This window comes from Cebidichthys violaceus, unplaced genomic scaffold (assembly GCF_023349555.1).
Source record: "Cebidichthys violaceus isolate CVI_PGR_0920_01 unplaced genomic scaffold, fCebVio1.0.p SCAF_8, whole genome shotgun sequence".
NCBI classification, from domain to species: domain Eukaryota; kingdom Metazoa; phylum Chordata; class Actinopteri; order Perciformes; family Stichaeidae; genus Cebidichthys; species Cebidichthys violaceus.
The window spans coordinates 15,248,379-15,270,797 of NW_027176964.1; the positions used below are offsets into that span (position 1 = coordinate 15,248,379).

Genomic DNA, 22,419 nt, shown 5'->3' on the forward strand with positions numbered 1-22,419 from the left:
CCTGCCAAACCGTCTGCTTATGGACTCGTCATAGAATGAAAAGGTTCAGGTGTAGTTACTTATATTAATAATGGCTCTGGTCCAAGTGTTGCAACCCTGCATTGTGAGACACCTACATGGAATTAAGCCATCAGAAGTGTTATCAGTAACCTGTGCTGACCTCTAGAAGCTGATCTTTAACCTCAAATGAAATGAGGATAAAGTTACCAAGTAGAAAACTGTCAAATGTATGCGCCGGCTCTTCAAGTAACTTTACTCCCCCCCCCCCCCCCTAAAGTGATTAAATCAGCAGTTTTTGTTCTTCACAAAACCCACTTTATAACCCATCTACTCAAACACCACAGTAGCCAGATTCATATTGAAACATATCAGCTTGTCAGGAACCAATTTTTATTAATATCATTAATAATGTGTCATCAGCATCATCAATGAAATGAGTTAGTCTGTTTAAAGCAGAATCAAGTGTGCATTCATTGCCCTTCTTTTCTTGATGAACACGTCAGTTCCACAAAGCGAGGAAGAAAAAAAAAAAAGGAAGAAGGGGAGGAGGAGGAAGAGGAGGAGGAGGGGAGTCGAAGAGGACCGGGACTGCAGTGAAGGAGGAAACGCAGGGAAAACAACGTCTGGCGGAGCAGGAATCTCCCCCTTCACTGGGATATGATTGGTTTTTCCCTTGTGCAAGAATGACAACAAAAAAACAAAAAACAAATCAAAACAAAAGAAATTCAAAATGGTGCTCTAAAAACAAAAGATGAGAGGAAGAGGGGGGATTTGCTTGCTGGGATGTTTTGTTGGCATTTGTGTTTGTTGTTGTTGTTGTTTTTCTTTTGTTCCGTAAAGCCACGTTAGGATTTGATGCAGTCGTCGTCGTCGGAGGTCTGGCTGCTGCTACTGGTTTCGGACTCGGAGCCCTCCTCCACGTGAGCCTCGGCCACACTCCTCCAGGGGGTGAAGTGGAGGGTCACACCTCGCGCCCTCGGGAGAGCCCCGTTCCTCTGCATGCCGTTCCTCTTCAGCTGCTCAAAAAAAAACAAACAAAAAAAAAAAAAAAAGGGACACATGAGGAGTAAGGACCAAAAACAAGGACGCAACAAAAAGGGATTCGAGTTCTTCCGGCTGAGCTCACCTGTTCCGTTTTAGTCTGGAACTCTCTCAGCTCGTCCTCAGTCAGAGGCAGGAAGTTGTCGTCATTTTCTGGGTACTCCTGCCAGCCCATGGCTTTCAGCAACCTTTAAAAAAACAATGCAATTTTCTGCTTAGTGGATTGTTGTGAGTGAGTGAGAGAGAGACAGAGACAGAGAGGTGTGTGTGTGTGTGTGTGTGTGTGTGTGTGTGTGTGTGTGTGTGTGTGTGTGTGGATGCCTGTCAGCGGTGACCTACCTGTGCTCTGCCTCCAGGGAACTGGACAGGTGTTCAGTGTCTGAGTCACTGAGGGAGTAGGACAGACCATTCTCGTGGCAGACTTCCTCGCTGTAGGCTTTGGGCTCTGGGGTGCTGCTTTCACCCTGACAAAAAAAATGCACACAACACACAAAACATTAAAAAAAAAAAAAAAATTGCAGCAACCTGATACAACACCGGCAAAATGTCTTGTTCTTTTGGATTTGTTTTTGCAATATTTAGCAGTTTGAATTTAGCACAAATAAAGTCGAAGTCGGAAGCGGCGCCTACTTCTCCTGATGTTCCTGGGCTGCTGCTCGTCACCAGCTCTCCGGTGCCCTCGTCCTTCAGAGCTCGCAGGAACTCGCTCTTGCGGTCCGGACCGCGCCGCATCAGCTTCAGCCTCGACGGGGCGATGTCTATGGGAGGAGTCGTGCTGGAAGGGTGCTGCAGGAAGGGAGAGAGGGACCGCGGGACCGGGAGAGGACATTCAAAAGAGGAGAGTTAACACAGAACATTTGAGCAGTGACAAATTCAGATTAAGAGGCAGAGCCAGATGTATGTTCTTATAATTGTTTTTTTTTTTTAAGCATTTGCAGTAGTCATTTTGCACGTTCGGTGCACTTTGAGTAAGGAAAGGTTCACTAGGCATTAAGTAAGGGCCTTGTCTTAGAGCTGCTGTGTGAAAACATTACAGATTACAGCACACGTATAATGCAAAATGTGACTTTTTTTATATTAAAGACTGTTTAAAAAGCACTTTTTAAATAGAAAGAGGGTTCAGATTAATCTAACTGCTTGTAGGTGTTGTGCATTCGTTAACATGTTACTACTCTGGACAGCACATGCACTGCTGCAAAGGAAAACTTCCATGTGCAAATGCGAGGAAGCATCTCAGACGCAAACCACACAGACACATAATCGCTACGTTTCCATAAAACCTGTGATTTACTCAAACAGTCACGCATGCAGCCTAAGGGTGTCTTGAGTAAACTGCTGCATCACGGTGGGGGTTGGAAATTCCCTTTTATGTCCGTTGTAATGACAGACAGAAGTTACCCGTCCGTCCCCATTTCCTACCTCTTTCGGGGGGTTGTGCTGCGGTGCACTGACTGGGGTGCTGGGTTTGGCTGCAGAGACGGGGCTGGTGAAGACGGAATCTCGGCCCGGCATGTGAAGGCCGGACTTCGTGATCTCTCTACCACCGGATTTCCACTGGGTGCTCTGGAAAAAAAGAAAGAAAAAGAGACGGCTTCCATCACAGCAACTACATAACTGGCCCTAAAACAAACGCAACGCTCGTTATTTTAATACAGATGCGCTTGTTGCAGTGATTCCTACCTTGGTGGGGGCCACGGCAGGCTTTGGGACCAGGTTCTTGTAGATGCTGGAGCCTGAAATGGGAACTTTGCTGCCATTGGTGGGCAAGGCGCCAGCAGTGGCAAAGCCAGCAGAGAAGGCCGTGCTGGAATCCTCCTTGGAAACCTTCTTGATAACCAGCATTTTGGACACCATCTGTTTGCCACTAGGGGGGTTTTCTGGGACATAAAATCAGTGAGGGAAGTGTTACGAAGCTGAGGGCGAGAAACTGTCGAGCAGAGAGTGAACATTTTAACCGTCTCTTACCCCACACTCCAGCGTGGGGAGCCACTGCTCGCATCGGAGTCCCAGGCTTTCCAGTTGTTTCAGGGTTGAGGGAAGGCTAAAAAGACAAAAACACCGGCATTAAATACCGTAGCAGTAAGTCAACATTCAAAAAGTCTGAGCATGGATTGAGGATTGAGCCCGATGCATCGGTGAAGGAGAAACTCACAAAGTCCTCTTCCACAAACTTCAGCTTGTCGTCCTTGCCGTCCTTGCGTTCCTCGTTGGGGAACTTGTCCTGGTACGAGGGGCCCTTGCGGGGATGAAAGTTGCCGTTGCGCTGCCGGTGCCCCACCTGCCTGTCCCTGTCGACTCCTACCCGCTTGGGGTGGCGTCCCTGGTGGTGGTGGTGGCCGTCCTGGGCACCCCGCGGCGCTCCGTGCCAGCTGGGTGTTTCCTTCCAACAGGAGCCCCCCGCCAGCCCGCCGTGCCCTCCTTTGGCCACCCCAGAGTCCACCGAGTCATGCCTCAGAAGCAGAGAGGGCTGCTGCCATCCGTCACCTCGAGAGAGAGAGAGCAGATATACATATACTTCAGTGAGCAAAAGGTAAAGCGAGGGACCCCTGAGACTGCGGGACAAATGGATGAAGAACCCGTTTAACAGGAAGCTTAATTGATTAATTGACGACTGCTCGGACACGCGATCGAATTTTGCCACCGAGCCTGAAAGCACGGTCGCACAACTGATCGCCGACAACAAAAACCCATTCATCCAGAACCGCTGCACAAACCGAGACCAAACAATTTGAATGGAAACATGAGATTTCACCAAACCGCGGAGCAGCTTGTTGGCTCTTCAGCATCATTTCACAGAGGAGATGAGAAAAAATAAACTGGCATTTTTTTTTTTTTTTTAAACGTCACAACAATTCTTAGTTCACACAAAGAACCGCATGCCCACACATCAGCAGAGCAACAACATCTACGTACAGAGTATGAAACCAAATAATGTGCATAATCTAGAGAGAGAAAGGTTGGTTTGAGTGAGTGTACAAGGGAGGAGACGTGTGTCACGTAAAAGGAAGCATCAAAAGGACTCCAACGCCACCTGTCTGCTGCTCGCAACACCGCTACAGCGTCACTGTCCTCTGAGACAGGAGACCTCAATTATGTCCTCTTTAAGTAGAAGTCATCTTCAACGTCATACAATGAAAGTCCAGCAGAATTATTCTATTATTACTTGGCAAAACTGATTTAAAACATGGTTTGAAACATAACCGGCTTAGTTTCCACCCTGAAAGCTTCATGAAGTCGGTTAAAGTAAAGACCATTCAATGAGTCTCCACTGAATTCAGAACTGCAGCTTAAGTTACACTGAAATGACCTGTTTTTCCTCTGGTTCAATGAAGCGACAAGAAAAAGAAAAAAAAAAGAAAAAACAGCTCCAGGGATTTCTCTCCACATACGACCAAAAACAAGGTGCACAAAGCTGCTGTAAGCTTTCCTCATATCTGGTTAGTTCAACCAGCGCCACGGCAACAGGTGGAGGCGGGCCCTGATTTGCATGGAGATGGGGGAAAAACCGAGACGGACTTTAAACAGATTTGGAATCTGGTCAACAGAGACACTACATGTAGTTCGGTGTAAATGAAGCCCACCTTCAAGACGCATGCAAAGGCCCTACACCACCCAGGACGGTGTTGATGTGTACAAACTGCACTTGATTGACATTCCCCTCATCAACTTGCCCGGATTTCCTTCTTATTAGTCCATATAGTTTGGTTTAACATATGATTTTGTTGCACAACCCCGTGGTGCAGCAGCACTTGCATCGTAGACGATTCCGTTCCTAAACGCGTCACGGTTTCGTCGTTTCTGCTCGTGTTCTCGGGGTTTCTATAGTAACGGGGTTAACAACAAAGCGGGTGACTGCTCCGAGCGGGTTACCTGCTGGAGCGCGCAGGGAGCCGTTGTTAAAGAAGCCATCGGAGGAGTTGTGGCGGCGGCGGCTCACAGCGTTTCTGCCGTCTCTGTGGTGGTGGGGCTCACCTTGTTTGTCAAGGTTGGCAGCAGGGGACTGGAGGAGGACAGAGAGAGGGGGGGGGGGGGGGGGACATGGTCAGTCAAAGTGGCACCGAGACAGTGGACAATGAATCACATGCCAGGTTAAACTGACAACACAAAAGCAGACGTTATCCTTTAAACTATACTTCAGGATGTTACTGTTTGTTTCCTCTCCATCATCCTCTTGTGATGTGAAGAAACGTAAACTTGCAGAAATCCTCTCCATACTTCCTCTCTTACTACCTCAGAGACCTTAAATACCTCCAAAGTGAAACCATCGCTGTAAGGATCTATTCTTAGTGAGCGACACCTCATAGGAAGTGAAAACAATCTTGGAATGCTCCATCCTGAGAGATGTGCTGCTGTGGAAGAGATCCTGAAGTCTCTGACACAGCTAAGGTTTCATAATATTGTGTGCAAAATGCTCGGCTCCATCTGAATCATATCCTTGACATAAGCGGCGGTTTAAAGATTAAATTAGACCGCGTCCTTCAGCCCATCTCTGCAGGCGTCATCTCAAGGATGTTTTTCATAACTTCCACAGACAATATACAGAAATACGATGTAAAAAAAACAACAACGGAGGAGAACGAACTGTCGCAAGCGCATGCGAGTTAATCCCTGAAGACGAATGACATTGAGATGAAGTCATCCGTCGGCAGGACGGTGACTGTGGACTCGTTTCTCCGTCTCGTCTCTTGGATTCACAGACAGGACTCTTAACTGAGCAACTTCCTGATTGACACTTCAAAAACACAAATCAATACAATTGTTCAACAACAACAACAACATCTTCATCTGCAACTTCCCTCCAACAACTTTACTCACAAGAGGCAATATTTTTTTGGATAACCATTTGTGTTTTCGTACAATATTCAATCTGAACTAAACGTGATGCATCTTGGTTCCACATCCCTAAATTTAGCCCAGCAATTACAATAACTCTGGTGTGATCATGGTTTCTCCTGTGGGAGACAATCAGAGCCTTTGTGGGAGACAACTAAAACAAATGTGACCAGATCAGTGCAGTCAACACTCGAATCAGTGCTCATTATATTTTATATATCCTAAAGCATGGAGGAGAATAAACTTGGCTCGCTCACAAATGTCACACAGCCAGCCTCCTCCTCCTCCTCCTCCTCCTCCTCCTCCTCCACCAAACATCTGCTGACTGGACAACGCAAGAAGTAGGTTGAGTCGACCGTCTCCAATAAATCTCAGTCGGCTCAAACATTTAACGATAATGAAACGCAGCCTTCGTTTCGTTGGTTGGTGTCCATATTATAACGGTAATGATGCTCGTCATACTTTGTGCTGCCTGCCGGTTATGTTCCTTTATTAGGATACCTCAGCATGAATTATGTCATTTTATTTTACTTACTCATCTTGCTACAACTGTTAACACAGCTTCATTGTTTACCTTATAAAGTGACATTAGAGCAGCCAGCTGTGCCAGTCACTTACTATTACTTTATTATTAATAAAGTCAAATCCTCTGCCAAAAAAACAACAAAGAGACGGCAACAAAATTGCCATGTAGTTGTATCAGAAAGTATCAGTACCGGAATGATAGAAAGATAAATAAGTGATAATATGGATATGAAACAAAAGCAGGTTGAGTATTTGTTCTCCTTTTCACTCGGCTGCAGCAGTTAAGTAGTTTGAAGAAACTGCATCACTTGACTGCAGCATATAAACAGTCATATAGACCACCATAGTATCATATCAAGATATGAATTTAATATAACTATCTAAAGTCAGACCTTCCAGGAATTCAATTTGTTATCCTTCATTGAATCCCAGCAATTTCATACAATCTTTAATGCATCTGCAAGTCCCTCTAATCTTGGCTTTTTAGAAAAGCAACTGAAGATTTAGGAATGCACAAAAACCTTCCATGAAATTCTCAACCAGCACGCCGAGTTGTCATCTGACGTTACTAAAATGTTTCTTTCCTTCCGTCGTCGAGGTAGACGGCGTCTGGGTGTCTCTCTGCTGAACTATATGAGCCGACTGCACCGCCGCTGCCCGAGGCTCCACACGCCGCTGACGTCACACAAACACTCAGGAACACATCCGCATCCGGTGTTAGAGCGGTGACACCGACAGCTATCATTTCAACCTCCGTCTATATCAATTTACCTTTTTTTTTTTCCTGTGATAAACTGGCACACACCACACACCACACACACACACACACACACACACACACACACACACACACACACACACACACACACACACACACACACACACACACACACACACACACACACACACACACACACACACACACACACACACACACACACACACACCTTGGCAGGCTGGGGCGTGGAGAAGTTAAGCCAGGCAGGGACAAAGTCATGCTGCGCCATTTAGGTCCAGTGTTTCCGGTCAGTGGATCGAGGCATCAAACCTCATGGCCAGGATCTAAACAGAAGACAAGGACAGCAGGAGTGACATCTTTAAAACTCAAGACGCAGCTGATTCAAGCCCAGAAACATGAATTAAAGTCCCTTTTCGCATGCATCCATCTTTGATTTCATGGAACGTCTTTCAAGTGTTTTTTTCTACCAGCAGTTGTTTAGAAATTCAGTGCGTATTAAAAGACTTCTATTCTTAGCAGGAAACAAAGCTCGACTTGCTGAAGCTGATAACTGCTTGACAGCATGGACGGAAAATATCTTGTATATAGATCTTTATGCTTCTTCATTTTCCTTTAAAGCCATTGTGCATACAAGGTGACAAATGACTTGTTTAGGACCACATTACATCAAATACTTCCATGGCTTAGTGAGGCAGTCAGGTGAAGCTGTGTCGTTACCCCAGAGTCTGTGGCTCTGAAGTCCTCTGCCTCCTCTCTCGGTCTGGCTGGGCTCGGTTCCTCAGGCCCGTTGGCACTGATCACAGAGAGCAGCACACAGACGACCCGCTCGCCACCTCCTCCAGGACAGCACAGCCCCTTTCCCCAGAGGCAGATCCCTCCGTCCAGGATGAAAACACAGAGATCGGTAGACAAGGTTGCAGGAATGATCTGGAATGGCGATCCAGAAAACTGGCTGGGAGCAGAGAAGCGGATTTTTGAAGCGGGAGGTCTATGAAGGGCCGACTCTCCTACTGGAACCGGATTCCCAAACGGCTCCTGTGGAGGTCACGTCTGTGTGCTGCCGTTTACAGTCCAGGTTGTTGTTGTTGTTTTTCCCTCCAGGCGTAATTAATCCGTCACCAATTTATTTGAGCCATTATCTCTTATTGTCTGGAGTAAGACTCAAAACCTGATTGGATTTTTATGCTGAATGGCAAAATGAATTGGTTTGACAGGTGATGTGTCCCACCGGTGAGGAAGAGCCAGGTTGTGTTATTATTATTATTGATATAAGGAAGCAGCCTGTGAAAGTCGCTTGCCCTGGAACAAGGACAGCAGTTTTTGTAGCAGTTCCACTCTGACACCAGATGGAAGGAAGCAGACGGGTGTTATCCTGCCACACTGAGTGCCAGTACGTCTTCACGTCGACTCACCTTTAACGAATCATTTTAAGATCGACCGGAACACATGCAGAAAAGGAAAAAAAAAAAAAAAAAAAAAAAAAAAAATGAGCTAAGAGACAGTCTTTTATTAGCGATGGAGGTCACTGAGAACCACTGCTCACCTCATTAAACTGATGAAAAAAAAAAGACTGTCCGAGTTTGAAAAAAATAATGCTCCAAAGGTTCAAAGTCACATGACAATGAAGGAAGTAAAACCCGATGTTACATCGCCGTCATTTTTAGTTTGGGTTAGTGAAATAAAGATGCTGCTGGATGATGCATTATAATGCCGATTTTATCTTTATATGTTTTAATATCACATTTGTAAGACGCCCATTTAATTATGTGCTGTTTTCTGATTGAAGCAGATAAAGGGTATAGCTCTGATTTCATAGATATGCAAGCTCCAAAGCCTCACAAAAATATTCCACAAGTCCAAAAAGGTCTCCGTGTCAAATGATGAACAAGAGTTCTTCAGCAGAAAAAAAAAAAAAAATATCAAACGTGATCAAAAATAATTCCTCAAGATAGCTCAATCCACTTTTTTTTTCTTTTTTTTCTCGTTTTGACTATCCAAGACAGTCAAGTGAGTCTTTCCGTCTCTTCTTCAATGAGTTTTTTCGTCACACATGAAGGTACAGCGGTGCACTTTTCAGTTTTCTTGCTGAGGGTTCACTGGTATTTGCACAGGAACACACCGGACCTGCAATAAAGAACAACAGCCTCAGGTAAGAAAACAATACCTCAAAAGCTACAGGTTCACAAATACACAAATACTTACACTGCCGGTTTATTCGGTACACCTAGCTTACAATGAATACACCAGTGCTGCACAGAATAATTCATAAAATCCTACCTTCATGCAAACTGTAATGATTATTTTTGGAGGTGTGTTAGTGAGGCTGTTGTACTAGACTTAAGCGTAAACCTCCATTTATATAGCTATATCTGTGGAACTGACAATACTTGTCAGACAGTAAACCCCAAAATAGTTCCCCATTCAAGATGCAACCAATGCCTTCAAAGAAACTGCTTTTTGACACTTGAAATACATTTTTGAGAGACGAGAGAGAGAAAAATATGACTCCGTAAACTTGGAACCATTTTATCCTGAATGCTGAGTCTTTCATAAAAATGCGTCCGCTTTGGTAAATTAATTATTTATAACGGTGTAAAAATAACTCTGAACACTTTCTTCGTCGGTACTTCCCCCCCCCCCACAGACTGCTGCGCATCCACACGGGCCAATGCTGGATGAAAGTGAGGTTTACAATCTCCACGGAAATTCCTCAGCCTTACGCCATGTTAAACCGTTACACAGCTTAAACAAAACACATCCCCCCCCAAAAAAATGAATCCCCGCGTGCACAAACTCAGAGCTACCCCGTCAACGTGTTCCCACTGACATAACAGCTCAACATCAATGAGTTTGCCACGGACACGCGCTACAATGTGCGGCACAGACGTTTAACATTTAACATTAATTCACTGTAAAACACTTCTCAGGTGAATGACAGCATCGCACTACTCTTGCAAAGCACCCAGTTTGACATTATTCCACCATGTGGTCTACATGTCCACAAACACTGCAGCAGATCAACCCAACACACAGCAGCGTTACATGCACGTTTCACCAAGCTAGCTACCGTTAGCTGAGCGACGCTATACGACAAACTGCTAAACAATAAATTACCACGCAACACGGTCGTGGTGTTAAATAGTCAACGTTAATCGGTAACTAAGTACCGTTTACGTTATCAGATCCGTCCCAACTCTGCTGCTGGCTAACTCTGCTTAGTTAGCTAAGGTTAATGTTAGCGTAGCATCTGTTAGCTAATAGATAGCGTTACACAGCCTATTAAGTAACGCCAGCCAACGTAAACTGCTAGGTAGTTGAAATTAATCAATACGGTTCGAAGGCTTAGCACTGTAACAACGCACTCAATGTGCTCACGATGGCTGAAACTGTCTATTTGAGCAGCTGTCACGTACATAGAATAGAGGTAAACAGACCTGGCTTCGTTGGAACAACACAGTTTCAAAATGGCTACCTTAGCAGCGGCAGCACACATTTATCAGCTTGCTAACTGCTAGCGAGCTAACTTGCAGTGTTTCATGACGATACCGTGTACCTTCTCCTCAGCAGCATAGCCTCCGATAGAGAGTGGGTCGAGTATATATATATAGAATCTGAATTCATTAACCAGACTTCACCGTCTCGCAACTATACACTTCTTTACTAATAGGCTATTGATGTTTGTTTGGATTTTCGGAGGGCTTACCACTGGCGCTGGCACTGTGGGACGCGAACAACCTCAATGATGCTACGTTCAAGCTCTGTCGAGATTATGCAACTCAACGAGGTTCCGCAGTGTTTTTAAAGTCGAACAGGCTTAAGAGTTAGCGTCTGTAAATCATTTTATATTTAAATAAAACAACGTGTCCATATGTGAAATTATGACATATTTTTAAAAATATTTTATAATCATATATATTCTAGAACATGGTGTTGGTAGCGCGGACATGGGGATTTTACCATCTTGAATATAACTTAATATCTCCCCCGCCAACGACAGCCCAATCAGTCGATACAAGCATCGGCCTTATTCAGTAGGAGACAGGCATTTAGTCGAGCACCGATAGAATGGTAGCCCGCAAACGACCTTTAGTTTAGCTAGTTAACATTAACTGTGTGCCTACTAACTCCATGCAATTGTGCCTGCAGTGGCCGTGGCACACCATTGGATGACAAATAATTTCAGGGTAAGGCTTAGTTAATTGCAACAGCTGTGTTTTATTGGTTGTTACAGTCGGATAGCTCTGCGTTACATCAGGTTGAGATTATGCATGCTAGCTGATAATGGCACCACCGTTAGCCCGTGGCTGTTATATCATAAATACAACTTCAGTGTGTTTGTGCTATGCAGAGTGATTACTAATTAATAGCGTCTCTTTTTCAGATTCTAGGATGATTAGATTTGCATCTGGAAGACGCATCATTTCTGGGGTGAGAAAGATACTTTGACTGTTGATCACTGCAGCTTGCTTCTTTCTCGTTATCACAACATTATAACAAGTCATGATGTTTATTGCCTGGGTCCAGACCTTTTGAATCTGCCCACTCGTGATGTTTATGCACTTGTATGATTATTATATTCTCAGGTTCCAGTATGGAGATGTCTTCAGCAGACAAACAGAGCACCAAACATCACAACAAAAGCTCGGCTGCCGTTTCACTCCAGAGCCTCCTCGGGGTCAATGCCATCCAGACTAACTCCCACCAACAGGTTGTTGAGCATCAGGCCTGTGAGCTGGCCAGTCTCGTGTCTCTGCCACGGGGATTCACGAGGCACCTCAGAGAGAGGCGACCGCGAAGAGGGTTTCAGTTTGAGGGCCCTCGCCCAGGCTCCCAAACCAGCTCTTTACCTCGGTGTCTCCGGGCTCATCCCTTTCCTGTCTGTCCCTCTCCTGATGGCTGCCACACAGTCCTTCTACCCTGAACTGGCATATGCTCAAGTGGTCTACGGAGCTTCTATAGTCTCCTTCCTGGGAGGTGCCCGCTGGGGGTTTGCCCTCCCTGTCGGTAGTCCCGCTCAGCCTGACTGGATGAACTTGGGCAACAGCGTGGTGCCTTCCCTTCTGGCCTGGCTGGCACTGCTCTGCCGGGACAACGTTGCAGAGGGAGCCCTGGTAGTTATCATGGGACTGGGTCTCTCTCTGCACTATGACCTGACCCTGCTGCCCGGCTACCCTGCCTGGTTCAAAGCCATGCGAACTCTCCTCACTCTGGTCGCCACCTTCTCACTGGTGGCTACCCTGACGATTAAAAACCTCTGCACTGAGAAGAAGATCAAAGAGACTCAGAACTAATTTAAGACAGTTTGTACTTTCAGCCATTTGGACTCCATGTGGAATTAGATGCAGATGTGCAGACAGTCCAGTTCATACAGTACACCAAAGCACAGCAGTCGTTTTGTTACCTATAATACTTTTAATATCTTTTTGGGACAGATGTGACATGTAGAAGTGTAGCGAGAACAGTTGCAAAATAGGCACAGACATTTCCAGCAAGTTTAAAATGCAGAACAAGACGGACTTTGAAATGAATGAAACATTTATCAGAAAACATTTGTAAAAATCATTCTTTGCTGTGAAAAGAACAGACACAAAGTACCTTTATTGAAATGTGTTTGAGTTCAGTTTATGTGCAAATTGGAGGACAATAAACATTGGACTATTTGCATACCTTTCTTTTCCAACTCCAAACTGACACAAGTCAGTTATGTACAGTATAGTTCTGTTATTAATGGTTCAAAAACATCCTGACCGATCTTTCAATTTACACAATTCAGACACCAGAATTTGAATTAGTCACATAAAGGAGATACATTTTAACACATCACAACCGGTCAAAATGTATCTCAATGAGTTTAACATTGACATTCAACGTTTAATGTTCCGTGTAAATCACAAGTGGCGAGTTTCGTGGCAGAGCCGGAGGTAAGCGGTCCAATATTTTCTTGTTTGCACGGCTCGGAAAATCTCTTGCAACCGTATACAGTCTACTCCGATGTGTTTGTCTTGTATGTGCAAAATCAACGTGATGTTACAGTTTTAAGTTTTTAAAATGTTAACTATCCTACATAAGGAGAAAAGGTAACGTAGGTGAAGTTTAAACCCGGCAAGAACATTATTATTTTATTAAGTTTGAAAAGCAATCAATAAAAGTTTTTACTACTGATTGGAAGTACTGTTACTTCCAGTCAGCTTGCAAATGTGATGAACTCCAACATCCAAAGAGGAAACATGAGAAAACGTACCATTATTAAAAAAAAAAAAAAAAAGTACAAATATTTCTACATGGCGGTTTGGACATTGTCTTAAAATGATGTTGCTTACCTCAACATCAGAAAGTTGAAATCTAAATTTTTAGTGATGTCAGGAATGAAATGACCAAACACCCTTGAGTGTAAATAGTGATTAAGAGGCACTATTATATACACAGTATCATATATACAAAAATAATCCAGTGGAATAACTGCACTGGTGTGCTGTTCAAGTTTATAATTGCTTACAGGATTCCACTTCCCATGGAACTGTGGTTCCATTATTCAAATCGGCTCAAGTGGTTTGATAAATGTCCCAAGTAGCAACGCACTCACCTCAAACGTTTCTTGAAGAAAAAAATAAATAAAGAGAAAACCAAGGAAACGAACACACACAGTGCTTTCACATGTTAGCCAAGAACTGGTCCCAAAGGAGCAGAACTCCATCCAAAATAGAACTCCTCTGCTATGAAAAATATCCTTATCGCAAGGATCGCTTTGTCTTCACATACAAGTTTGTTTCCACTGACATTCCTGTAAAAGTATTATGTGGACTGAAAATGAGACACAGACGAGTCGTCGTGTATCAGTGGAAGAAGTTTTGGCAGTTTCAGATCTGCTGTCATATGTTCATTGAATGTCAAACGTTCTGGACAAATAAAAAAAAAAGGAAAAACATGTCCAATCCATGTATAAATAACATCTATGATCACGCAAAAGCTGACATGACAGAAACACAACGTTGTGCTTCTTAAGATGCAGCTTTTTTTTTCTTTTTTTTTTCAGTCAAAGCAGTTTTTTGGGGATGATTGAAGTGCTGATATGGATGTCCACAAAGTTAAATATTCCCTGGCCTATCAGAGCACAGCTAGCCCGCCGTCACAGCGGCTGGTGATCATGTTGCCAACTTCAGTCCAGGTATCCAGATGCGGGTCATAGATCTCCACTGAGTCCACCGTCACCGGGGCGGAGAAGTCTCTGCTGGCGGCCCTGCCCCCGACGGCGTACAGCAGCCCGTTGACAGCCGACACCGACACGCCCGCACGAGCGGTAGACATCGGAGCCACCTCCACCCATTTCTCCTGCGGAAAGAGCAGCCACAGCGGTGAGGACGCTGCTGGGGGGGGAGACACAGATATTACAGGGAACTGAAATGGTCCCACTCTCACCTCTTCTGGACAGTACTTCTCCACTGTCTCCAGTGCACCGAGGGCCTCGTTCCAGCCGCCCACGGCGTAGATGCAGTTATTGAGGCAGGCGACGCCCACGTAGGCTCGACGCGTGACCATGACGGGCAGAGCGCTCCAGCGGCGGGAGATCGGGTCGTACACCTCGGCTGAACGCAGCTCCATTCCTTCGTCACTGATTCCTCCAATCACGTAAATAAACCCTGGAGAGAGGGAGAGAGAGAGAGAGAGAGAGAAAGACGGTTTAGTTTAGAGCTGCTTCACCGAGAGTACGAGTCATCAGAGAAGTAAAGAAAAGTGAGAAGGGGAGTTCAGCGGCAACACTGAGAAAAGCACTTTATTACACGTTTGATTTGATTCAACGAAAAAGGGGGGAGGAACACACCTTGTAGCTCACAGCAGCCAAAATAGTACCGAGGAACAGCCATGCTGCCGATGACCTCCCACTTGTTCTCCTCTGGGTCGTATCGCTCCATGGTCTTCCCAATCTCAGAGCCGATCCAACCCCCTACAGAGGCACAGTGCAATCATCAGCTCATGCTGTTTATCCCAAGATGCTGGTTATCGGTTGAATTGCAAAAGTAATTTTGCTGAACTTTGGTATTTTAACTCTCCAAATGTCCATGTTGTTTTGTTCTGATATTGATGAATTATATGACCCAATCCAGCTGTGTGTCATTGCTTGTAACTCTTTGTTTTCTTCTTTTACAATCTACAAGCATAACACATCTACTTATTATTATAATATATAGTTTTTTTTACAGTAACAGCTTTAACTTATTTCAGCTTTTGGTTTTCCCCAAAGTCAACATTTTTCATTTCTAGTTCAGTGATTCAAAAATCATGTTTTTAATAACACTGCTTCTTGGAGGACTTGCAAGATAGCCAGATAGACTCTTCCATACATAGTATGTATGTATGTATGTATGTATGTATGTATGTATGTATGTATGTCAATAAGTATTGACTCAAATGCTCCAACTCCTGAAGAGCTTTTTGTCAAGTCTGAGAAATCGATTGAGACTCTGCAGAGCCACAGAAGACGTTATGCAACTGGTTCTGAGTAGCACTAACCACAACTAGCAAACTGAGTGTCACGTCTGCGCCTTTCGTGTATTTTGGTTAAAAATGGTGATAGTGTGGCATTTACCGAGTGCATACAGAGCTCCATGGCAGGGGCAGACACCAACTCCGCAGCGCGGAAAGTTCAGAGACGCCACGGCGGCCCACTGCTTGGTCACTGGGTCGTATCGCTCGGTGCAGTCAAAAATCATCGAGTCTTTCTCCCCTGGTGAGAGAAAAAAAACAAACAAACAACGATTCCTTGTTGAGTTTATTTTATTTTTGGGCTTGAACACAAACACAAGACGGCCTCAGCTCTCTCTCTCTCTCTCTCTCTCTCTCTCTCTCTCTCTCTCTCTCTCTCTCTCTCTCTCTCTCTCTCTCTCTCTCTCTCTCTCCCTCACCTCCCACCACGTAGATCATGCCCTCCAGTACCGCCACCCCCAACCCGCTGCGGGCCTGGTGCAGGGACGACACGGTGGTCCAGTACTGGTTAAAGGTGTCGAAGCGCTCCACACAACTCAATGCCCGGCTGTCACTCCAGCGGCCGCCCTGCAACCGAGTGTAGCCTCCTGCCACCAGGAAGGAAAAGTCCAAGATTAAAAAAAAAAGAAGGCGTTTTTATTATTTGAAAACAACTGAGATACAGACTTTATTCACTCAAATGCATCTGGTTGCTCTTCTATGTTGATACAAGATTTGAAAAAGAACCTATGGCATAGAGGTATTTCCTGGCTTTTCTCCTGGGTCTCATCTTGGCTGGTTGCAGCTGACTGTACATCTTATTTTCTTTGGGAGACTTTGTGACTTCAGTGTATTCCTTCAGCAGAGTCTGCAGTGCCACCCGCAGGCTAAAGTCCGTAATACCTTCAAGAATAGTCAAACATTTCAAGATGTTGTTTACCATGCCTGACCTAAATCAATTTCATGGCAATATCGTGAATAGAAATCAAAAAGAATATCAAAATATAAAAAAGGGATGTGTGAAATATGATGTGTTCCTCACCCTCTATGTACTTGAACAGCCTCTGTGGAGACAGCAGAGGGAAGCGGACGGGTTCCAACACCTCCACTACATGTTTTTTCCTTTTGGCCACATCTTGGAGAACCCAGTCCATGGCTGCAGTGAATACCTGGTACTCATCCTCGATTCTCAGCTCCTCACTTCTCAGCAGCCTCACCAGCTGATCCTTCGACAAGCCCCTGAACTCATCGGTGACACACACCTGGAGCAGTTGATAGAGGTGATCGGTTAGCATCAATTCAGTGCGATTCGGAACATTTTTGGCAAAATAAATGGTTAAAATACAATTCTGATAAAATGCTGGTGGTGTTTGCTAAGGACAGAACACACACACACACACACACACACACACACACACACACACACACATACCCTGCAAGGTGAGTATTGTCAGAGAGATAAAATAACATACAGTGCCTCTTGTTGTTTCGTACCTCCAGAAAGTGAACATGGATGTAGTTCTCAGTAAACTCCAACATGTCCATGCAGGCGATCTGCTCCAGGAACTGAAAGATGCCCACACAGTTGGACGGGTCCATGTGGCCCTTGAGGAACTCCCCGCAGATAGACACCACCTCGTTCAACTGCAGCATGTCTGCTGCCACCATCATCTCCTGGACGTTCTCCACTGTCACGCTGATCACGCCTGACATGAGAGGGTACACAAAGCCACTCAGCAAAAAAAAGAAAATGGGACGAAATGACACAGATCTTGTAAGGAAGGTGGTGATGGGGGAACACCAGGATGCACACGCACCTGTGTATATGAAGTCCAGCAAAACCTCGAAGACTTCCGTCTCCACTCCGAGGATCTGCACCTCCTCCTTATCCGCCTCCCTCATCCTCCCGGAGAACAGGGCGGAGAAGTACGGGCTGCTGGCAGCAAGCACCAGCCTGTGGACCCGGAAGACCCGGCTGCCGACCCTCAGCCCCACGTCACAGAAGTCGGTGCGCAGCCGCATCTTGTTCATCTGCGCCAGGATGAGTCTGGCGTAGCGGTCTGAGGCCAGCAGAGCCTGCTCGGACGCCGCCTGGGCATCGCCACCAACACAGCCAGCGGATGTTGACATAGAGGTGGAGGACATGGCAGCTGGGGTCGGTCTGTGTTAAACATGGAGGCCCACCTCTTCAGTGAGTCTCAGCAGGAAACAGACCTGAGAGACACACGAACTGATGCACCAGCGACAAAACAAGTCAGTGATACGCCTGGAAATATCCGCAATATAATGAGCCATACACTTTCTTGACTGTCTCGTGGTTGGAGTTAAAGTCACTGTCTTTCACCCTGTTGATATATTGGATATAAAAAAGAAACACCCACTACCGCCGTTAGCCGTTAGCCATTCAACCATGTTCATCAATCAAATGAACTGCAATGAGACACCTTCACAGCTCGATTAATCCCTTCTCCGACGGTGTCAACTCAAAGAGAATTACGGACTAGTGTAGGAAAAAAAATGTCGAAATTCAGCTTGATTTTAGCTGCGACTTACCCATAAGTTTACTGATGAGGATGCGGGCAACTTCCCCTCGCCCTCCAGACTGTCAACACTGGATCGACTGCTCTGGTCTGGCATCTCCAGTTCAGTCATAACTAATCAATCCTCGAGAATGTTGCATTTGAATGTATCTGCATCGTTTTTGTATTGTATTGACAGCCCTGGGAGACGGCATTTTAAATTACACGAAGGAATGGCTCATTTAGTTTAAGTTTCAATTATTTTAATAATTTTTTTCCGTCAGTTTACGCAACAATTCTCAGTTTGGAGTTTGCTATAACACACAACACCAGGTGGCAGTGTTGCCTTTGAACAATAAGTTAAACAAATGGAAAGTCCTTGACAACAACCCACAGAAACCTACCATGTAGTTAAATTATCATAGTATTCTTAGCATGTCAGCCTATAGCAGCAGGGTCATTTTAAATGCAGCCATCTTCCACTGTATTGGCTGTAACCTCTTCCACTGAAGACTACGTTTTAGGCAACAGGCAATGGGCAGTCTAGTGTGTTTACATCAGTAGCTTGACATCAAATTGATTTAAATATTAGGTTGGAAACCTGTTATCACTTACACAACTTAAGCATTGCCTGGGCCTATTAGAACCCCCCCCGTGACAGTTAGGCTGCAGGAAAAAAAAGTCTTTTTAACTGTCACTTGACTTGTATTTCCTGCTGTTTCAATGTGTCACCCATAAACTAGCAGCCAGTGATGTGCTCGAGAATATGAGGTGGCACCAACGTTAACCAATTAAAACTCAAAGGTAGGTAGATGTGCCAACCTGGCAACTCTTTGTGCAACACGTTTGGTTTGGTCTGCCCTGTATTGTTACATTCCCAGCATGTCCTGTTTTCCTAAAGGACATCCATCATTTCCATTATCTCAGCTGAACAATTAGCTTATTGGATACAGCTGTATTGGACTCTGAGTAAACTAATACAAAGTAAAGCTCACCCTTTGAAAAAATACTAACTTTCCCTATCACTCAAATATTTTGGGAGGTATTTGATAATCTAGACTTACTACGTGACTTGTCTGCCCTGAGAAAAGGTTTATTAACGTGAAAAGAATCATTTGTTCGACCAAAATAAATCTGTGATGACAACCTAACTTTACTCAAATGAATAAATACTTCACATATATATCGTATATGCATTATAATACTACTATTTTTCATGATATACTTTCAGCATTGATCTTTCCATGACTAAACTTGCACCGTTGTAACGTTTTAACCTGTAATGTGATACCTTTTGTTAAATTACCCCATTTAAATGCTGAACAAAACAGTCTTAATTCGGCAACATGTTTACCATAGGAGCCCAAAAATCTGAACATTTGGAAGGATGTAACCTTCATCCTTTGTTTTTTTTGTTTTTTTTGTCAACGGTGGCTCGAGCGCTGTCACTTTCCACCCAAGCCTGAGCAGCGTTAATCACGTTACATATTTGTGGTCCGTGCCGTTGTGTAATTCAAGAGCCTCATTAGTTTCTCATAAGTTTGACAACAGACTCCCTTCAATCAATAGATGATGCATGTTAGTGAGGGACACACACGTGTTCTCTACAAGTCCAGCGTGGAATGTGGTTTAAATAGCTCAGAAGCATTTGTTGTTGTTTGTTTGTCACGACTGACTTCATTACTAGAGATACATAAAGCTGCCTCTGCTAAATCCTTTAAATGAGCCTTAATTGCAGAGCTCCCATGCGTTATCCCTCGTGTTAAGGCTTTATGTGTTTCATTTGTTATATGAATGTGTTTTTTGTTTCCTTTTTCCTTTTGTCCTTTATGCTGCCTGGGCAGGTGTCTCCTGTAAAACAGGTTTTAATAAGTAGCTGCTAAAATGAATTTGTACGTGGTGACATAACCTTTTTTTTTTTATGTGATTCTGTTACAGTGTGTCATTATGCTTTTATTTTTTTTAAGGAATGTCTCTAGTCTCTCATTTTTTTTCTTCTTCTTCTCCTATAGGCAATGTTTTTACTTGTCATCATTTTCACCAATCATCATGTCTCTCCACTGTGGTGATGGGAGGCAGAGTGTTTGCCTTGCTCCCACAATCTCCCATGTAGTGGGAGAAAAAAGTAAATACTGTGAGGGTCATCCTATGGAAAGCGTTCACCATAATTACCATTCTGTTTTAAGTGCAGGGTATGTCTGACTTTTTCATCAGGGCTCTGTCTACTGGCTAGACGTTGCTGTCACCAAAAAGGAAAAACATCATGAGAGGAAGCTGACAGCCAAAGTTCAGCGTTTACTTGGTACTTGATTTTAAATCAAACCAGATAATGCAAAACAAGTAATAAAAGAGCTCTGTCGGAGTTTTTACATATATAACTTATTATGTAAAAATATCTGTTGTATGATGAGGGTATTTTATTTTGTGTTGATCATACAATATCCTTCTTATTACATTGTAGTTTCAAAAGTTATCTCATCTACAAAGCTTCTCCGATCATCTGCCAGGACTTGTGAGTTGCGTAATTCCTACTTTATCTTGATTGAGTTCACCACCTACAATGTACATACAGCATTACGCTTTCAGACCGAGCTGGATTTTTTTGGATTTGAACTCTGAAGCTCCTCAGTCATCTGCATTCACTCGGTCCGGTGCAACGTTGTTGTTTTTTTTTTCTGGCCATGAGCCTGCCGGTTCTTTTTAATCTATTTGAAAGCTGAACTCCCACAATGAGATTGTCCTGAGAGCTTGCGGGACGCTGAGGTCCTTCATTTATTACAGCTGAAATCATTAGTGAGGATTTTTTTTTTTCCAAAAGGAAAGGTATAATTTTAGAGTTGAGTATCTTGCTCGACCTGTTTCAGGGAGCTGGGATCATCTTCCGTTCCTGTCTAAGCTGGTACATGTGACTCAGATGTGGTTGTGGATCTGGATTGCCATTTTCCCCCTGAATGGTTTGTCAGCAAGCAGCATTATGTTATCCCCTAATAAGAGCTTGCTCCGTGTCACCTCTCATCTCAGTGTGATCTGAGGCCCTACTTCAATCACCGTCACCAGAGGTCACCGACATTGCAAATAGATGAAGCATCAGTGACTAGTATGTGATGCCACAGCAGGGAATTCTTCTTTATCATTAAAGTTTCTTTAGTAAAGTTATTCCATGCAATTTCACTTCTAAGTTTAGTCAACTTGAAATACAAGTAAAGTTACAATTCATATAATGATTCATTCTAAACTGATTTGATTCAGGATCCATGATCTAGTGTCATTTTCTTCGTTTTTGTTTTTATTTGAGTACACAAATCAGTAAAGCAGGAGACCTCTGGTAGGATTGAATTGGGCCACCAGAAGGACATATGTCTTAAAAACCCCTGTGTGCCTAAATGTTATCCTAAAAATACAGCCTATTCACTGTAGCATCCACTGTATTGTACTGTACATTGGGGTTTACTGTTGTTTTTTGGGCTATTCTTTAAATGACAGCCAAGATATTGAGCAATAATGTACCTGAAGCTCACGTACAAACTTTCACAACATCATTTTTTTCTTTGTGAAACTGTTTGATTGTGCATCAGTTTCCCATAATCCGGCCAGGCCTGGAAACAATTTTCCACCTTCATTTTCTGGCTTTTTCCATGACCTCAACAACTCAACAAGGCTGATCAACCTGTGAACCGAAATTGTTATTTTATAGATACATTCACTGTATATAAGATACGTTCAAACACACAGATAAACAATATACAGACACACTGCTATGTCTATTTGTGGTGGAGCTGGTATGTTTAAGGGTTCAGTCTGTAGCCTACATGCTGCTTGGCAGGCAACAGGATCTCTTGCCTTCAGCCTATAAGCCAGCTATAATGTGAGCTAGTAAAAAAAAAAAAAAAAAAAGAGAGAGAGAAAAAAAAAATGCCTCTTATCGATTCTGCCTCCAACATAGCAACTGGTCGCTGATTGGTCGTCACACCGGCACGTTCTCGGCCTCCCATTGGCCCGTCGGGTAGCGTGAAAACGCTGGAATCGGACGGAGACAGAGGGGAGGAGAGACGCGATTGGCTGCTGCCAAACTGAAAGCGAAAACCTCTTCCTCCGAGAGCCTGTGAGACAGTTGAGAGTGTGTGTGTTGTGTGTGTGTGTATGTGTGTGTGTATTTTAGGCGTGACTCCAAAGGTAATTCGTCCTGCCACCCCCCCCCCCCCCCCCCCACGACCAGAACTTATTTAAATTGAGAACTGTAAAGCACAATGACTATGAATTTAAACGAGCGAGTTAATGCGACTGAGGTGTACCGATAAGGGA

At 44.2% G+C, this 22,419-nt stretch overlaps 3 protein-coding genes across 6 annotated transcripts; 1 reads left to right on the forward strand and 2 right to left on the reverse strand.

Moving 5' to 3' along the window:
- Positions 1–352: 352 nt before the first annotated feature.
- On the reverse strand, positions 353–10,884 carry gpbp1l1 (GC-rich promoter binding protein 1-like 1). Of its 4 annotated transcripts, none has more exons than XM_068738093.1 (12): positions 10,842–10,884; positions 7,856–9,262; positions 7,347–7,461; positions 4,912–5,041; positions 3,194–3,525; positions 3,007–3,082; positions 2,722–2,918; positions 2,461–2,604; positions 1,672–1,827; positions 1,381–1,505; positions 1,127–1,229; positions 353–1,016 (listed from the first exon to the last, which is right to left on the reverse strand). In XM_068738093.1, the coding sequence occupies exons 3-12, from the start codon at positions 7,404–7,406 to the stop codon at positions 846–848; spliced, it is 1,494 nt and encodes a 497-aa protein (XP_068594194.1). In that variant the 5' UTR covers positions 7,407–7,461; positions 7,856–9,262; positions 10,842–10,884; the 3' UTR covers positions 353–845. The 4 variants fall into 4 exon arrangements, with proteins under 4 accessions (XP_068594194.1, XP_068594193.1, XP_068594195.1 ...); XM_068738092.1 differs by lacking the exon at positions 10,842–10,884 and adding an exon at positions 10,692–10,832; XM_068738094.1 differs by lacking the exon at positions 10,842–10,884 and adding an exon at positions 10,573–10,640.
- A 272-nt stretch (positions 10,885–11,156) lies between these two features.
- LOC137892742 (transmembrane protein 69-like) lies at positions 11,157–12,798 on the forward strand. The gene is made up of 3 exons (XM_068738098.1): positions 11,157–11,322; positions 11,520–11,566; positions 11,722–12,798. The coding sequence occupies exons 2-3, from the start codon at positions 11,528–11,530 to the stop codon at positions 12,427–12,429; spliced, it is 747 nt and encodes a 248-aa protein (XP_068594199.1). The 5' UTR covers positions 11,157–11,322; positions 11,520–11,527; the 3' UTR covers positions 12,430–12,798.
- A 446-nt stretch (positions 12,799–13,244) lies between these two features.
- Positions 13,245–18,206, reverse strand: ipp (intracisternal A particle-promoted polypeptide). The gene is made up of 10 exons (XM_068738091.1): positions 18,152–18,206; positions 17,416–17,828; positions 17,093–17,304; positions 16,641–16,860; positions 16,346–16,501; positions 16,039–16,206; positions 15,723–15,860; positions 14,958–15,080; positions 14,555–14,775; positions 13,245–14,467 (listed from the first exon to the last, which is right to left on the reverse strand). The coding sequence occupies exons 2-10, from the start codon at positions 17,741–17,743 to the stop codon at positions 14,243–14,245; spliced, it is 1,791 nt and encodes a 596-aa protein (XP_068594192.1). The 5' UTR covers positions 17,744–17,828; positions 18,152–18,206; the 3' UTR covers positions 13,245–14,242.
- Between the last annotated feature and the right edge of the window lie 4,213 nt (positions 18,207–22,419).

Bases quoted from the DNA above. Each gene is read 5' to 3' on its own strand.
- gpbp1l1 (XM_068738093.1), bottom strand. From the start codon at position 7,406: ATGGCGCAGCATGACTTTGTCCCTGCCTGGCTTAACTTCTCCACGCCC. The intron at 3,526-4,911 runs GTAACCCGCTCG...CTCTCTCTCGAG, and splicing joins CTCCCTGCGCGCTCCAGCAG to GTGACGGATGGCAGCAGCCC. The intron at 1,506-1,671 runs GTAGGCGCCGCT...TTTTTTTGTCAG, and splicing joins GCCCAGGAACATCAGGAGAA to GGTGAAAGCAGCACCCCAGA.
- LOC137892742 (XM_068738098.1), top strand. From the start codon at position 11,528: ATGATTAGATTTGCATCTGGAAGACGCATCATTTCTGGG. The intron at 11,567-11,721 runs GTGAGAAAGATA...TTATATTCTCAG, and splicing joins GAAGACGCATCATTTCTGGG to GTTCCAGTATGGAGATGTCT.
- ipp (XM_068738091.1), bottom strand. From the start codon at position 17,743: ATGTCCTCCACCTCTATGTCAACATCCGCTGGCTGTGTTGGTGGCGAT. The intron at 15,081-15,722 runs GTAAATGCCACA...GTGCCTCTGTAG, and splicing joins TGGAGCTCTGTATGCACTCG to GGGGTTGGATCGGCTCTGAG. The intron at 14,468-14,554 runs GTGAGAGTGGGA...CTCTTTCCGCAG, and splicing joins AGAAGTACTGTCCAGAAGAG to GAGAAATGGGTGGAGGTGGC.